At 46.1% G+C, this 15,683-nt stretch overlaps 11 protein-coding genes across 11 annotated transcripts; 5 read left to right on the plus strand and 6 right to left on the minus strand.

Moving 5' to 3' along the window:
* Window positions 1-79: 79 nt before the first annotated feature.
* CCR75_003324 (uncharacterized protein) lies at window positions 80-847 on the plus strand (the record flags this gene model as incomplete). The annotated part of the gene is made up of 3 exons (XM_067961421.1): window positions 80-411; window positions 480-540; window positions 605-847. 3 exons carry the CDS (start codon window positions 80-82, stop codon window positions 845-847), a joined length of 636 nt encoding a protein of 211 aa, XP_067823484.1.
* A 156-nt stretch (window positions 848-1,003) lies between these two features.
* Window positions 1,004-1,560, minus strand: CCR75_003325 (uncharacterized protein; the record flags this gene model as incomplete). The annotated part of the gene is made up of 2 exons (XM_067961422.1): window positions 1,004-1,192; window positions 1,264-1,560. The coding sequence occupies 2 exons, from the start codon at window positions 1,558-1,560 to the stop codon at window positions 1,004-1,006; spliced, it is 486 nt and encodes a 161-aa protein (XP_067823483.1).
* Window positions 1,561-1,648: 88 nt separating this feature from the next.
* Window positions 1,649-3,007, plus strand: CCR75_003326 (uncharacterized protein; the record flags this gene model as incomplete). The annotated part of the gene is made up of 3 exons (XM_067961423.1): window positions 1,649-1,773; window positions 1,825-2,702; window positions 2,991-3,007. 3 exons carry the CDS (start codon window positions 1,649-1,651, stop codon window positions 3,005-3,007), a joined length of 1,020 nt encoding a protein of 339 aa, XP_067823482.1.
* On the minus strand, window positions 2,943-4,014 carry CCR75_003327 (uncharacterized protein; the record flags this gene model as incomplete). Its single annotated transcript, XM_067961424.1, has 3 exons — window positions 2,943-3,428; window positions 3,502-3,561; window positions 3,632-4,014. The coding sequence occupies 3 exons, from the start codon at window positions 4,012-4,014 to the stop codon at window positions 3,074-3,076; spliced, it is 798 nt and encodes a 265-aa protein (XP_067823481.1). The 3' UTR covers window positions 2,943-3,073.
* Window positions 4,015-4,163: 149 nt separating this feature from the next.
* Window positions 4,164-4,931, plus strand: CCR75_003328 (uncharacterized protein; the record flags this gene model as incomplete). The annotated part of the gene is made up of 3 exons (XM_067961425.1): window positions 4,164-4,495; window positions 4,564-4,624; window positions 4,689-4,931. 3 exons carry the CDS (start codon window positions 4,164-4,166, stop codon window positions 4,929-4,931), a joined length of 636 nt encoding a protein of 211 aa, XP_067823486.1.
* A 156-nt stretch (window positions 4,932-5,087) lies between these two features.
* Window positions 5,088-5,644, minus strand: CCR75_003329 (uncharacterized protein; the record flags this gene model as incomplete). Its single annotated transcript, XM_067961426.1, has 2 exons — window positions 5,088-5,276; window positions 5,348-5,644. 2 exons carry the CDS (start codon window positions 5,642-5,644, stop codon window positions 5,088-5,090), a joined length of 486 nt encoding a protein of 161 aa, XP_067823485.1.
* An 88-nt stretch (window positions 5,645-5,732) lies between these two features.
* On the plus strand, window positions 5,733-7,820 carry CCR75_003330 (uncharacterized protein; the record flags this gene model as incomplete). Its single annotated transcript, XM_067961427.1, has 2 exons — window positions 5,733-5,857; window positions 5,909-7,820. The coding sequence occupies 2 exons, from the start codon at window positions 5,733-5,735 to the stop codon at window positions 7,818-7,820; spliced, it is 2,037 nt and encodes a 678-aa protein (XP_067823249.1).
* Window positions 6,567-8,917, minus strand: CCR75_003331 (uncharacterized protein). The gene is made up of 2 exons (XM_067961428.1): window positions 8,591-8,917; window positions 6,567-8,515 (listed from the first exon to the last, which is right to left on the minus strand). Exons 1-2 carry the CDS (start codon window positions 8,726-8,728, stop codon window positions 7,952-7,954), a joined length of 702 nt encoding a protein of 233 aa, XP_067823250.1. The 5' UTR covers window positions 8,729-8,917; the 3' UTR covers window positions 6,567-7,951.
* Window positions 8,886-12,029, plus strand: CCR75_003332 (uncharacterized protein; the record flags this gene model as incomplete). Its single annotated transcript, XM_067961429.1, has 6 exons — window positions 8,886-8,984; window positions 9,039-9,134; window positions 9,206-9,434; window positions 9,512-10,058; window positions 10,126-10,820; window positions 10,891-12,029. 4 exons carry the CDS (start codon window positions 8,886-8,888, stop codon window positions 9,586-9,588), a joined length of 501 nt encoding a protein of 166 aa, XP_067823251.1. The 3' UTR covers window positions 9,589-10,058; window positions 10,126-10,820; window positions 10,891-12,029.
* CCR75_003333 (uncharacterized protein) lies at window positions 10,755-11,897 on the minus strand (the record flags this gene model as incomplete). The annotated part of the gene is made up of 1 exon (XM_067961430.1): window positions 10,755-11,897. One exon carries the CDS (start codon window positions 11,895-11,897, stop codon window positions 10,755-10,757), a length of 1,143 nt encoding a protein of 380 aa, XP_067823252.1.
* A 50-nt stretch (window positions 12,030-12,079) lies between the features above and the next one.
* On the minus strand, window positions 12,080-13,507 carry CCR75_003334 (uncharacterized protein; the record flags this gene model as incomplete). The annotated part of the gene is made up of 1 exon (XM_067961431.1): window positions 12,080-13,507. One exon carries the CDS (start codon window positions 13,505-13,507, stop codon window positions 12,152-12,154), a length of 1,356 nt encoding a protein of 451 aa, XP_067823253.1. The 3' UTR covers window positions 12,080-12,151.
* Window positions 13,508-15,683: the final 2,176 nt, after the last annotated feature.

A 15,683-nucleotide genomic window follows, 5' to 3' on the forward strand; every position in this document is an offset into this window, starting at 1 on the left:
ACTAAACTTTTAAGTTGCACTGAAAGAGTCTGTTTTTAGGACGAGCGGCCCGCATAAACTACAAATTCCCTTTTTTGCCATGAATGTGATGCGGCTACGCCAATCCGCCGCGGCTTTAAGCGCCAAGCAAATTCTGAGTCGTACGGTGCCCGCTGCGATGAAAGATTGTGTGCGCAATTTCTCAAACATCCCACCACAAGGAAAAGCGGACCCGAAGCCCACGTGGGGCGAGGTGATCGAGAAGATGTCCGACACTTTCTTCCTCTCGGACGTGTTCCGCGCTACATGGCTGGCTTGGGAAGTCCATGTTGAACGAAAAGTCACAATTAATTATCCATACGAGAAGGGAATGCTCAGTCCGCGCTTTCGTGGTGAGCACGCACTGCGTCGGTACCCAAGTGGCGAAGAGCGGTGAGTCCCGGTTAGTTCCGGTGGCAGAGTCCTGTTTAAAATCATTTTTCTGTGTATTACGATTGCAGATGCATTGCTTGCAAGTTATGTGAGTCTGTTTGTCCTGCTCAGGCTATTACGATTGAGGCGGTACGATTAGCGAAGGAAATAGTGGGGCTGGAAAGAAACATTAATTGTGGTAATGTTGCTGTAGGAAACTCGTGCGGACGGCGCGCGTCGTACGACGCGTTACGACATAGATATGACCAAGTGCATATATTGTGGCTTTTGTCAAGAAGCTTGTCCCGTGGATGCTATCGTCGAGGGCCCGAACTTTGAGTTTGCCACCGAGACTCATGAAGAACTACTGTACGACAAAGCCAAGTTGCTCGCAAATGGTGACAAGTGGGAGTTTGAAATTGCCAAGAATCTTTCGGTTGAGCAGCTTTTTCGCTAAGCAATTGTACACATGACAGAGGGAGCTGCAAATTGAGCGTAGAATGATGGTCTTTCGAGACTGCGGGAAACGAAAGAGTGAATGAAGTTGAAAGCTTAAGAGTGGCGATACTTTATGCACTTTAGATAGCCTTTGAAACTTCATTTAATAATTAGTCTACACATCTTCCGGTGGCGCAATTGTGAACTTAATCTTTCTAATAGTCTGGCCAGCAAATTGATACTTCTTATCCGATACCCTCGATGTATCCGTGTCGTAAAAGTAATTGGTGCCAACCGTCTCTTCTAACTGTCCATACAATTCATACTCGCCAATTTTTAGCAACGGCGTCGCCGTGTCAATGCCCTAATCAATTCAATAACCAGGAAACCAGTCAATCTCGGATGCAGCAGGTAATTCTAATTAGTCTTCAGTACCTCAAGTGTTGCAGTGCTGTAATCATCAAACAAAGGATGATTCGTAAAGTCACACAGCTCGAGTACTACTAATATCTCCTCGTCACTGCTCTCATGATTATTATTTTCTTCCGAGTCCACGGCAGAAGCCTCGTTCTCCAATTCGTCCACGTCCCCAGGGCTATTCACCTGCTGCGTGCACGTCGTGCTCTTCAGGCATTCAGTTTCTATTTCCGTCTCCATTTCCTCGACCAAATTTTCATTCTCGGTCAACTTCAGTCCCGTTTCCATCGCAGTTTCCAAACTCGTGCCGTTCATTGTTGCTCTTTCATTTTGACAAACATTCGCAATTACCTCATCAAAGTGACATTACATCACACCAGCAAGCATAACCAGCCAAAGTCCCATGGTGGTAGAAACGGCTATCGTGATATCAGGCATTGGCAAGGAGATAAACGATGAAATGCTTAAAAAGATGTATTGTGCTTACGGTCCCATTGCACGCGTAAAACACAACGGAAGCAACTCAGCGTACGTCTCTCGCTTGATTATTCATGCATTGTGCTAATCTGTTGCATGCAGTCAGGTGGTCTTTACTAGCAAGAAGGACGCACTGAAGGCCACTAGGGCCACAAATGGTGCTATAGTTCACGGAAAAACCCTTAAGGTGACTTTTCAACGCAAATTTAAGCAATCGACCGAGCCATGCCGTGGCTTTGTGGCCGGAATCTGCCGCAAGGGCGATATGTGCAAGTACTACCACGTGACAGACGACGCAACGTACGCACGGTCAAGTACTCCGGCTGTTGCAACGACTGTGCATGAGCCAACTATCGCTATACCAAAAATCAAGACATTTACGCCAAATGCACCGGTAATTGCAACGACTGTGCGGGAGCCAACGATTGCTATACCAAAAATCAAGACATCCAAGCCACTTGCACCGGATGCTGCAGTGTCCGAGGCTCTCGACGTCCCACCTACGCAGCTCTGCCATTACTTTACGCGTGGATTTTGTGCAAAAGGACATAGTTGTACCTATGCACATGTATTGGGACTCGCGAAGAACCCAGACCAGGGCAAAATCGCGATGCTGTGTCAATACTTTGGTAGTGGCAAATGCAGCCGTGGCGACACGTGCAGATTTATTCACCAACCTAATGCAGCGCCAGCGTCTGAAAAGGAGAATGTAATTACAGAAGTTATTCAAAGTAAAGGGGAATGCGAAAGCGACTCTAGCGATGAAAATAATAGCGATATGCGCACGTGTTTAGAGTGCGAGAAGCCTCAAGTCGCTGTGTGGAAGTGTGCAATGTGCAACGATGCGCTGTATTGTGACGATTGCAATGTAATGGTGCATAAGGCACGTGTCATGCGCAAACATGAGCGGATCAAGCTCCCACCAATACCCACAGCTCCAGCTTGTGGCGAGTGCGAGTCGAGTGTTGCCAGCGTGCAATGTATGCAGTGTGGCGTCCCATTCTGTGCCTCGTGTGATGCTAGTGTGCATAAATTTAGAAGCCTGCGGCAACACNAACTATTTTATATAGAATAAATAGGTGTTTTACCTGTAAAGTTAATGTACCACCACAACGGTTTCCTAACCGAGTACCCCATTACATATCATCTTAAAAGCATACTAGCCATTCCGCTCACCTTCTATATCGAAGGACTAAGTCACGTTTAGCGAGGACCCTACACAGCAGTATTACTACTAGCTCTGAATATAAGTTTTTTTCAAAATTAAGTAATTTTGGTCGGCTAAGTTGAGACAAAAGCGATTCCATCGCCCCATCCACAAAGTATAAACTCTCTATATGACTCTATTCAACTAGACGTGCTTACTTTTCTTATGCTTCTTAGCCTTCTTAGCCTTCACATCCTTGTATATGTTCTTTTTCTGCTTCTTCAAGTGCACCTTGTCTTTTCGAGTAAGTTCCGCAACTTCTTTAGTAACTTCTCTATCAGCATGTTTGTCATGCTTGTGCTTCTTAATCAACGTTTCAACGGGTTCTGCAACCTTTTCGGTTTTCTTTGTCTTCGTCCTTTGAATCAATGGCTCACCCTCAGCTAAATTAAGATGCGAGACCGATTTTTTCTTCTTCGAAGGGATATCTTTCACAAATCCAGCTCCATCAAAGCGCATAGTGGCTTCAATTGCAATCATGCCACTTGCAACATGGACACTAGACAGAACAGTATAAAGATAATTGGCCGTAAAATAAAAATATTTCTATCATGTGGCAGCAATCCCCTCACCGCAGCACTTTCACCTGGACATCATTCTCCACAGCGATCGAGGAGCCGTCTTTAGCAAGCCTTATTCAAATAAGTCCAATATAAGAGATTAGTTATGACAACCGCTTCCAAAGAGAAGCGATCTTCATACCAGCAATCTTGGGAATAATTGTGCACATATCCAACGGGTAGTTCGGCCCCAGCTACTGAGCCATTAAATACGCCGGCTATAAGCATACCGATGTGGTTGCTGCCGATCTTATTGACAACGCCACGAAGTATCATGCCTTTCTTAGGACGAAAGACCAATGCATCGGCTAGCACCTTGCAATGAATGTAGGGCATTTCGTTCACAATGACGCCGTAGGGCTTATCCAGCTGTACTTCACTAAAGCTCAGCACAACGCCTTTTAACGGCTCCGAATATTGCATAAGCTGGTCATTTAGATTTTGCTCGATACCAGCGCGCGCGTCTTCAGCGTGGCACGGTGAAAGGCTCACACGATGCCGCACTTTGCACAGCACAAACGCCATAGTGCTATTGGCTTTGCTTCCAATGAAAAACAATTATTATTATTGAATTAAGTTGGTGTAAAGTAAAAAGACTAAACTTTTAAGTTGCACTGAAAGAGTCTGTTTTTAGGACGAGCGGCCCGCATAAACTACAAATTCCCTTTTTTGCCATGAATGTGATGCGGCTACGCCAATCCGCCGCGGCTTTAAGCGCCAAGCAAATTCTGAGTCGTACGGTGCCCGCTGCGATGAAAGATTGTGTGCGCAATTTCTCAAACATCCCACCACAAGGAAAAGCGGACCCGAAGCCCACGTGGGGCGAGGTGATCGAGAAGATGTCCGACACTTTCTTCCTCTCGGACGTGTTCCGCGCTACATGGCTGGCTTGGGAAGTCCATGTTGAACGAAAAGTCACAATTAATTATCCATACGAGAAGGGAATGCTCAGTCCGCGCTTTCGTGGTGAGCACGCACTGCGTCGGTACCCAAGTGGCGAAGAGCGGTGAGTCCCGGTTAGTTCCGGTGGCAGAGTCCTGTTTAAAATCATTTTTCTGTGTATTACGATTGCAGATGCATTGCTTGCAAGTTATGTGAGTCTGTTTGTCCTGCTCAGGCTATTACGATTGAGGCGGTACGATTAGCGAAGGAAATAGTGGGGCTGGAAAGAAACATTAATTGTGGTAATGTTGCTGTAGGAAACTCGTGCGGACGGCGCGCGTCGTACGACGCGTTACGACATAGATATGACCAAGTGCATATATTGTGGCTTTTGTCAAGAAGCTTGTCCCGTGGATGCTATCGTCGAGGGCCCGAACTTTGAGTTTGCCACCGAGACTCATGAAGAACTACTGTACGACAAAGCCAAGTTGCTCGCAAATGGTGACAAGTGGGAGTTTGAAATTGCCAAGAATCTTTCGGTTGAGCAGCTTTTTCGCTAAGCAATTGTACACATGACAGAGGGAGCTGCAAATTGAGCGTAGAATGATGGTCTTTCGAGACTGCGGGAAACGAAAGAGTGAATGAAGTTGAAAGCTTAAGAGTGGCGATACTTTATGCACTTTAGATAGCCTTTGAAACTTCATTTAATAATTAGTCTACACATCTTCCGGTGGCGCAATTGTGAACTTAATCTTTCTAATAGTCTGGCCAGCAAATTGATACTTCTTATCCGATACCCTCGATGTATCCGTGTCGTAAAAGTAATTGGTGCCAACCGTCTCTTCTAACTGTCCATACAATTCATACTCGCCAATTTTTAGCAACGGCGTCGCCGTGTCAATGCCCTAATCAATTCAATAACCAGGAAACCAGTCAATCTCGGATGCAGCAGGTAATTCTAATTAGTCTTCAGTACCTCAAGTGTTGCAGTGCTGTAATCATCAAACAAAGGATGATTCGTAAAGTCACACAGCTCGAGTACTACTAATATCTCCTCGTCACTGCTCTCATGATTATTATTTTCTTCCGAGTCCACGGCAGAAGCCTCGTTCTCCAATTCGTCCACGTCCCCAGGGCTATTCACCTGCTGCGTGCACGTCGTGCTCTTCAGGCATTCAGTTTCTATTTCCGTCTCCATTTCCTCGACCAAATTTTCATTCTCGGTCAACTTCAGTCCCGTTTCCATCGCAGTTTCCAAACTCGTGCCGTTCATTGTTGCTCTTTCATTTTGACAAACATTCGCAATTACCTCATCAAAGTGACATTACATCACACCAGCAAGCATAACCAGCCAAAGTCCCATGGTGGTAGAAACGGCTATCGTGATATCAGGCATTGGCAAGGAGATAAACGATGAAATGCTTAAAAAGATGTATTGTGCTTACGGTCCCATTGCACGCGTAAAACACAACGGAAGCAACTCAGCGTACGTCTCTCGCTTGATTATTCATGCATTGTGCTAATCTGTTGCATGCAGTCAGGTGGTCTTTACTAGCAAGAAGGACGCACTGAAGGCCACTAGGGCCACAAATGGTGCTATAGTTCACGGAAAAACCCTTAAGGTGACTTTTCAACGCAAATTTAAGCAATCGACCGAGCCATGCCGTGGCTTTGTGGCCGGAATCTGCCGCAAGGGCGATATGTGCAAGTACTACCACGTGACAGACGACGCAACGTACGCACGGTCAAGTACTCCGGCTGTTGCAACGACTGTGCATGAGCCAACTATCGCTATACCAAAAATCAAGACATTTACGCCAAATGCACCGGTAATTGCAACGACTGTGCGGGAGCCAACGATTGCTATACCAAAAATCAAGACATCCAAGCCACTTGCACCGGATGCTGCAGTGTCCGAGGCTCTCGACGTCCCACCTACGCAGCTCTGCCATTACTTTACGCGTGGATTTTGTGCAAAAGGACATAGTTGTACCTATGCACATGTATTGGGACTCGCGAAGAACCCAGACCAGGGCAAAATCGCGATGCTGTGTCAATACTTTGGTAGTGGCAAATGCAGCCGTGGCGACACGTGCAGATTTATTCACCAACCTAATGCAGCGCCAGCGTCTGAAAAGGAGAATGTAATTACAGAAGTTATTCAAAGTAAAGGGGAATGCGAAAGCGACTCTAGCGATGAAAATAATAGCGATATGCGCACGTGTTTAGAGTGCGAGAAGCCTCAAGTCGCTGTGTGGAAGTGTGCAATGTGCAACGATGCGCTGTATTGTGACGATTGCAATGTAATGGTGCATAAGGCACGTGTCATGCGCAAACATGAGCGGATCAAGCTCCCACCAATACCCACAGCTCCAGCTTGTGGCGAGTGCGAGTCGAGTGTTGCCAGCGTGCAATGTATGCAGTGTGGCGTCCCATTCTGTGCCTCGTGTGATGCTAGTGTGCATAAATTTAGAAGCCTGCGGCAACACAATCGCATCAATGTAGCGGACCTGCCTGAACAAAAGAATGCTCCTCAAAAAGCCGAAAAGAAGCTCAAAGAGTCTACACGCGTTATCAATATTGCAACACCCGTGCCTTATGTTGAAAGCATACCACAACTCGAGTTTTCTTCGGAGTCGTCTGAATCCGAGGACGAAGAGACGCAGTCTTTTAATGGTCAAACTGCGTTGGAAAATGAAGGCGATACGATGGCTGATATGACTGGTTCCGAGTCGGAGGACGACTTAAATGATGTGAATACAAAAGGTTCAAGTGCAGGTATCCATTCTGAAGATGAGTCAGCAGCACGTACGCCACAGCTGGAGCAGTCATCTGATTCCGATAGCTCCGATGACGAAGCTTCATCACCGATAAAAAACTTTTCGTCCGAGTCTGAAGATGAATCTCAGGATGAAGCTCTTGCAAAAAAAACTGGACAGAAGTCTGCAAAATCGTGCTCTGTAATGAAGGATGGCTTGGACAATCGGTCGTCATTCAAACCGGTCTTGAAGCAGTCAAAAAAGTCTACGAAGACTGCTTCTGCTTCTAAGAAACAAGTATTTTCTTCATCGTCTTCATCATCGAGCTCGGATGCTTCGGAGTCTTCTAATCATGAAGCACCTGCATCTGCCAAGCGCACTCGTACAACGCATCCAGCTCCTGGTCGCAACTACAAGGCAGGCGGTATTTCAGATGGCAATTCGCACACTATAGTTAAGAAAATTGAGGCGTTTAACGATTCAAGCTCTAGCGACGAACTCCACTTGAACGCGAGTTTGAATGGCTTTGAGCGACTGCTCGCTCACGATTGTGCTGAGCGACTTGGTCTAGGGCACGAAAGCGTTGGCGACGGGCTTGATCGTCATATTATAATCTCCCGTTCAAATGCCAAGCGTGCTGATTCTTCCCAGATTCGCAAGGCGAAAAAAAGCAAACGGAGTAAACCTTAATGACAAAACGACTAAGGTCACCTTTGTGGAATACATCAAGTGCAACCGAAGGCTAAAATAGAGGCTGTTGATTTTTACTCTAATCTTTCCTCGTTACCCTTTTAAACAAGCTAGTCGATGCCCAGTCTATCTTACTTGCGAGCAGCTCGTCGATCAGCACGAGTTGCGGCGTGGAATCCCGAGCGAATAGCCGCCACAGATCGCGATGAGCCACAGTCTTGACAGTGCACAAAATAAAGCCGACTAACCGAGTCACGCGTCAGCGTGGTGTTGGGCGAGCGGCACATCTGGCACGACACGTACTCCGTAATGTACTTGCGCAGCAGCGACTCAATGTACTTGGGTACATATCGTCCACGTATCACGAGACGCTGATTACCGTCGATCGACCCTTCTGTACCCAGTTCGGCTAGCGTAAATTGCAGTACATGCTCTGGGGAGCGATGCATCATTTGGCAGATCTCCTGAAAATTGACCCAAAGTGTTTTCTTAGTACCCACACGCATCAGCTGCGGAGGTTTCATGGTATGTCGTTTCCGATCCGTCAGCTCCGGATTGTTTTCATGCAGTTTTGCCATAATACGAGCGAGTAATTCGTCCTTGTATGAGTACGTGGCAAGATCCTGCACCAGCACCGAAGAAGCGTCCGGTGTGGCTTCGGTGTTTTCGTCGGCATCCTCCGACTTTTCTTTTTTCTATGAAAACAAGTGAGAATTTACAATCTTGATTATTAAAGTACTATGTCAAAGCATAAGATTTAATCGACGCACCTCTTTCTTCACCTTCTTTGATTTCTTTTTCTTCTTCTTCAGATCAAACATAGCGGCCACATCATCCGGAACGGTAGGCGGGGCTACGGCGGCATCGTCAATGGGCGGCAGCTCCTGCTTCTCAGCGACGTCGGCCATGCGTGATTTTGTGGCTGGAGCAAAATGGCTCGAATTTTCTTTCTCCTTTATTTCAGCTAGTCACAATCCATGACATCTGAAACGATAATACTTTTGACCAATAGACTAGCAGGCAATTACCTGTTTGCTTGTGGACAGCAAGGCATTAAAAGGTAAAATGACAACTCGCATCCCACTTGCCTTCCGTCGCGGCCCACGTACGAAGAAAAAGCCAATAGATCTGATAAATAATTGGCATATCTTCCGCGGTGACAAGGTGCGCTATATGGCTCTCTGAATCAGTAACTTTATAAAGTAATTGCTGTCGTAGGTTGAAATAATTGCTGGACCTCACAAAGGCACACAAGGCGAAGTTGCAAGTGTCGTGCGCGAATTAAATAAGGTCATTGTAGAAAATGTCAACATGGTGCGTAGCTGGGCAACTTGTCGTGATACTTAGAAGCGTAAAAGAATGACAATTGTATGCCATTGTCGCAGTCGCATCGCTATGTAAAGTCGACGCCTGCCGCAGCTGGCCGCTCATACCTTTCGCCATCTCCCATACACTACAGTAATGTAAATCTAGTAGACCCTTCGATTGGTAAACCTACGCGAATCGCGATTCGTTTTACGGATGATGGCGAAAAGGTGCGCGTTTCGAAGAAAACAGGTACTATTATCCCCAAGCCGGCCGTTCTTAAGGAACGCCAAAACCCTCGACGAACCGGTTCGTTGCTGAATGTCATGTCCCTATCATTGATGTTGTAATGAGTTTATTTATATTTTTGCTTAATTTCTCTGTAGAAACGGGTCCATTCGACACAGCACCACAAGATGTGCTGGAACGCACGGTTGAAGACTGGGAGATTACTCGTCTTTAAATTCATTGCGCTATATTGTTGCAAGGATGAAGCGATTCTGCTGAACGTAATAGAATTCTAGCGAGTGATGGCTACGATTGTGCTCATTTTGCTTAACTAACCGCGTTTTTAATTGGTAAAGGATTCACCGTGCAAGATCGTTTAAATTTACCGGTCGTTTTAAACGGAAGGTTAATCCGGCAAAAATCTTCAAACCCTTACAAAGACATATTTATTTACCAAGCTCCTTGACAATAATTACTGATTGTGAATTAATTCTATTAGCATCTCTTGTCGCGGGAATAAACCTGTGATTTGGAATTTATTTACGCCTTTGTTGGTGATCAAGTGTTGCATCAGTCACGATGAGCAGAGGACGAGGCCGCGGTCGCGTACGCTTCGGCGGAAGCCGAGACTCAATGCTTGCGGACATTATGGATGAGACACGCGAAGACCTCGGCCTTTCACACACACAAATGGAGTTGCTGCATGTATGTTAGCAACATTTTTGTCAATTTCAAATGCAAGTTCAATAGTTATTAATGCTGCACGTTGCAGGCCGAAACTGGTACGTCGCTATATCCTCCCATGGAGCTACCGCAGCCTGAGCCGCTTACTGACAGCGAGGCCTGTTTAATCCAAAGACAGCGCATTTTGGCACATAAACTCGAAAATCTGTACCATTCATGGGAAACAGACCCCGCTGGGCCGAAAGCTGGGCCCAATGCAAGTGATATAGTGACATTGGTTCACGTTACAGTACCGGAGATGCAAAAGGCCAATGAGGTTTACGTACCTGAAGAATTGCGTGCAAATTCGCTGAGTGGAATAAGACTGACAGCTGCTGGCGCTTCGAACCGCGGGATTATGCAACCGCGTGCATTTGAAAACGTCTTTAAATCATTAGAAGCGCAGGAAAAGAAAATTGCAGCTGATAAAGCCAAGCAAGCTGAACAGGAAGCAGACGACGGCGAGATTGATGATGCGGAAGAAGATATGGGCGACGACATGAACGATTATACCTTTGATTACTACGATAGTGACGCTGTCAGCAACGAAGGTGATGAAGAAGTTTTTTTTTAAAATCGACATTCCGTATTTTTACAATAATTAGAAATGGCTCATGGAAGAGAAGACACTGCTTTTGTGATGGCATATAATTAAGTCATAAGATGTATCCATTTTATTTATTGCGTGACAGTCGGCACTATTGGTGGCATGTGCACATCATGACACAATTGTCCACCTACAGTCTGTGACAAATAGCAACAAACTGTTAGATCGGACAAGTTATCAAATACAAAGTTGCAATTGGAGCCGTACTCGTGCTCTGCAGACAGCAGCGAAGCGCTCAGCGGCGCAAGTCGGTGCTCGTCTTGTGTCTCGTCTTTTGTTTCCGTATTCACAGTGCCATCAGCATTTATTTCAGCGCTTTTATGCGTCAAATTCGAAAGCGAATAGTTGTACATGACCGAGTAATTTGCGGGCGCTATCGGAAGAGGTTTAACCCGACGAATAATCTCACCCGGGCGAGGACGCGTGCGGGGGCGCCCTCGAGGCTTTCCTGTTCCACGCTGCTTCTTTTTGGCCATTTTTGTTGGGTGGTCAGACCCTCCATCTTCCTCCTTAATGGTCTGGTCATCCATAGCCGAGTGATCTTTTACGACAGCACCCGGATTTGACATGCCAGGCATCATCCCTGAAAATCCTGGTAGCAATGACATTGGAAGACCATAGCCCCACATAGGAAATGACTGCTTCAGCGACTTCTCCGCATCCGCTTTTACTCGAGCCGCCACGTCTTTTTTTGGCGGCCGGCCGCGCTTGCGTTTTGGCATCTCTTCAATATTCAACAACGTGTTGGGTGCTCCGGTAAGCATTCCGAACCCGTCTGTCCCTACAAACGGCGGAGTTAAGCCCAGTGACTCAGCTGTAGCCGTTTGATACGATGGAGAAACGTCGCCTCCGGTTGCAGACGTCGAAGCCGACTCGATAGTCTCCTCTGACGTCGTTGCGGCTTCCGTAGACGTCTCTTCGCACGCCGATGTACCTGCCGTGGTAGATATGGACATATTCTGCTGTTGCATTGGCATCATAAGCGGAAACATGGGCATCATGAAAAGCGCGAGCTGCTGCTGCTGAAACGCCGCCACCTCGGCAGGACTCATGTTCTGATTAGCCAAGCCCTGAAGCTGCTGCTGCTGAAACTGAAGAAGCTGCAGCTGCAGCTGTTGCTGCTGGAGTTGCTGCTGCAAGAGGGGCTGCTGCTGCGATAGGTCGCTGCCGCTCTTCGGTATGCATTCCTCCGTCAGCTTGCCGTCATCCGACATATCGTTACGGTGGCAGGGATTTCTTCCTGTCGTTGACCGTCGTGCGAATTTAAATCCAATAATGAGTGGAGAAGCATTGTGCCCTGGCCCGATTCGATAAAATATAAATTAAATTGCCGATGTGGTATTGGCAGAAACCAGCAAGCGTGCTGATTGACGGAATTATTTGCATGTTCAGAACGTCTTGGTTTTGGGGTTAAAACCCTCTCTTACATGCTAATATTAATTCAAACTGCCTTTCCACTTAACTTAACTTAAGTATACGAAACTCGTGACTCCAAGTCCACAGGAATTACGGGCAAAAGCTGCTTCGAGTCCAGAAGGCTCCAATTAGGAGACTGTTGCTTCTTGTGCCACTTGAAATCATTAACTTTCGCCCAAAGACCCGAGTCTTTTGCAACACCCAACTGCTCCAGCTGATCCTTGAGACCGGGAAATTGTAGGCAGTACGGCCCAAATTGCATCTGCTCGCAGTCTTCAATGATAGGATGGCTAGAAATACGAAGGTGAAATTGTGTGGCACTACTCAAATGAACACGCAGCTGGCGGCATGCGACAAAAAAGTCACAATTATTGCTCTTTTCGAGCCATAAACTACCAAAAATCGCTCCAGTGTAAAATACACAATTTGTCAGGGTATCACCACGGATCGCGGAAGTCTCAACACACACAAATACAACACAATTCGATAATTGCGAAAAATTCAAGTCAAGACGGCTCAAATTGTCGGTATCGGCGAAGCTGCTATGGTCAATAATGATGACTTCGTTTTTCTTGTTGGCATACACCAGCTCGTCTATGGTTTTCACTGCCACTGACGATGGCTGTTGGTTTTTATTTAAATCAGTCGACGCTTCCTGGAGAACATTTTGTCGCTTCTCAGTCATTTTGGCTTGTTGAGCAGCATGAGCTCGGAACGTAAACTTTTTTCTTGGAGCGAAAGTTGTGCGAGTCGTGTCAATTAGCTCCAATAACTTGGCTACTATATGCTGCGTTTGGCGAGTATCGTACGGTGATAAATAGAGCGACGAAGCTGATGCAGCAGCATCTCTCATGTCGTTCACCTTGAGCAACAGAGCATCGAGATAAACTTCCTTGCTTTTTTCACATGCAACCGGCTGCTTCTTTTGTTCACTGTATAGCGCCACCTGTTTGCGCACATGCTCCTCTTGCTGAATATATTTCTTCCAAAATGCCGTCACGAGTTCATCGGTTGTCCTTTCCCGGTAAAACTTTAGATCTCCAGAAGCTGTCCCAGTAATTGACCCACTCGCCTCTTGTTTCTCCTGACGCCGCTTCTCCAGTGCGTGTGCTAGGCTCTCCTCGTGATTTGTAATAACGGGAAAATCACCATTGATATTGATTTTATTGAGTGGCACAATAGCGCCGTGTAATGGCTTGCAGTCAAAGTAGCGCTTGCCCTGGACCGAGCCGTCCCCTTTGCCTAACGGTTTGTCCAGCCGCACACCAATCCAATTGTCGCCCGGGAGACCACTTACCTTACCAATATATGCTATCTCACCGTAGCGTTTAAGGCTGGCACGCAGACCACCTTTTAAATTTGGAGAAAGGAGCTCGCAGCGCATTCCAATGGTCACTGGAGTGTTCATCGTTTACCACTTGATCGAATCTTGAATATCACACTGCGATACATTTCTAATACTTATTTTAGAAATGTTATACGAAATTGTCAAGATGAACTCAATTTTGGAATTGATAGAATGCGGCAGAATACAATACGCACCTTCAATGAAATATGATTCCTCGACATTTTCGGCAAATAGTGTCCGCTGTGGGTAAAATTCGAGCCTGTAGATAAAAAGGAATTAAAAAAAACGATATTAAGAAAGCCATAACGTTTGGACGTTTAAAGCGTAAACACAAAAAAAAATTGAACGATGTCAACAAGCCACCTTGCATTAAATTGTATAGATATGGCCGGATCAGACCAACCTTACGCAATAAATCGTTAGTCTAGTTGGGCGCAACAAGACTTTGTGCACCATCACGTCGACTTAACACTTTGATCAGTGCTGACTGGTCTACAGGCACGATGGCTGCGAGTGCTGCACAAGGAAGCAACACAGATCGTCAAGTGACTTGGTGCAACGTGTAACGCGGTTTATCGTTACATGAAATTAACACTTAAAGGTTGTTAATTGATACATTATCTAAAGGTAGAAAATATTTGGAGAATATTACTTGACATGGTAATATTCTAAAAGCTTATCCATTGGTAGATATAGACCATTACATTTACTTTCTTCAAGGTCCAGTCAGCGCTGGGCATGCGCAAAGAGAAAGACCGATAAGACTTTATTACATGTTTTGTATTAATTTATAAGTAAGTTAGTATTAAGTAGATAGACAAAAAGAACTTAATTACAATAATATTTTTTTAATTAACCCTCTTTAAAGCAAGTGTTAAAAGAGAAGTCTTCCTCTGCACGTACTAGTGTACGTGAAGTTACGTAAGGCACCACTCGCAACTGAAGCAGTGCGAAGTGGACTTGTACTGAAGCAGTACAAGTCGTAGTGCCCCGTACGCGTGGTAGCACTTGTTGGTCCGTCCAAGGACCACATTTCCTTCATCTAACATGGACATGTTAGATGATAATGGAAATACGCATCACGTTTTGCGTGATAGCTACTCCTTTCTAAGTGACATAGAAAGGAGTGCGGTCGAACGAATGATTTCAACCGTAGGGAACGATGTCATCTTGTCCATGCTGTCCGGTTTGGACAGAGATGATCTCCATTCAGCCATCGCCAAGTTCATACAACATGAACTTGACGGTTGAGGTTACAACAGGTACAGACCCCTGTACCTGGGGTGACGCAGACGCGTCGTCCCGAAACCTTAAAATTGACATCTCTAAGCATAGAGGAGTCGAAGAAGACTCCCTTTTAAGATGGTTTGTCGAGTTGTACGATGCCATAAGGGCTCGTCACATCGTCGACGAGCAAATGCAAGTCGCATTTGTTCAGTCAAATTTGGCAGGTCGTGCCAAAACTTGGGCACTAGGCCTTACGTTGCGCGACCCATTTTTCTTTGGGTCGCTAAAGACTTTTAAAGCCCGGCTCAAACAGACGTTTGAACCGCCTAGGGCGGAGTTCAGAGCTCGGTCAGAGCTTCTGAAACTCAAGCATGGCAAGCGTGATGTTCACGCTTATGCCCAGCACATACGACTCTTAGCGAGTTGTATCACAAACAACCCAGTTCATGAACACACTTTGATTACGGTGTTCATGCAAGGTCTTACGGATGGTTCCGTAAAGATCCACCTGTTTCGCTGGAACTGGATACGCTTGAAGAAGCAATATCCGTTGCGGAACAGGATGACTTTAGCTCGATACAGGCTCAAGCTAGTTCGTCATCATATCGTCCTCTAAGACGACACGAACTGGGAGGCCCAGAACATATGGACCTCTCTTATGTCGAAAGCGACAAACCTCGCTTTTCGAACAAAAAAGCGAGGTTTGTCGCTTTCGACATAAGAGAGGTCCATATGTTCTGGGCCTACACTCATGAGCGTGGTGTCCTAACTTTTTGAAAAGTTAGGACACCACGCTCATGAGTGTAGGATTCCACGCCGAGTACCGAGAGGTACTGAACTTAATTATGGACCGAATACCAAAAAGGGTAACAGTCGCGGGTCCGACGTTGTTGCAAAATTGCAACAGCAAGGCGTACCGCCAAAAAATGGTCAGGGTAAGTTGGGGCACAACGCTCTACTGATACAGCAACCTCAAGAGAATTTGCAAATCTCTTGACTAAAGTTGCTC

This window comes from Bremia lactucae, assembly GCF_004359215.1.
Source record: "Bremia lactucae strain SF5 chromosome Unknown BlacSF5_NotPlaced_9_SHOA01000002.1_551695bp, whole genome shotgun sequence".
Lineage (NCBI taxonomy): Eukaryota > Oomycota > Peronosporomycetes > Peronosporales > Peronosporaceae > Bremia > Bremia lactucae.

Bases quoted from the DNA above. Each gene is read 5' to 3' on its own strand.
- CCR75_003331 (XM_067961428.1), bottom strand. From the start codon at position 8,728: ATGGCCGACGTCGCTGAGAAGCAGGAGCTGCCGCCCATTGACGATGCC. The intron at 8,516-8,590 runs GTGCGTCGATTA...TTGTTTTCATAG, and splicing joins CAAAGAAGGTGAAGAAAGAG to AAAAAAGAAAAGTCGGAGGA.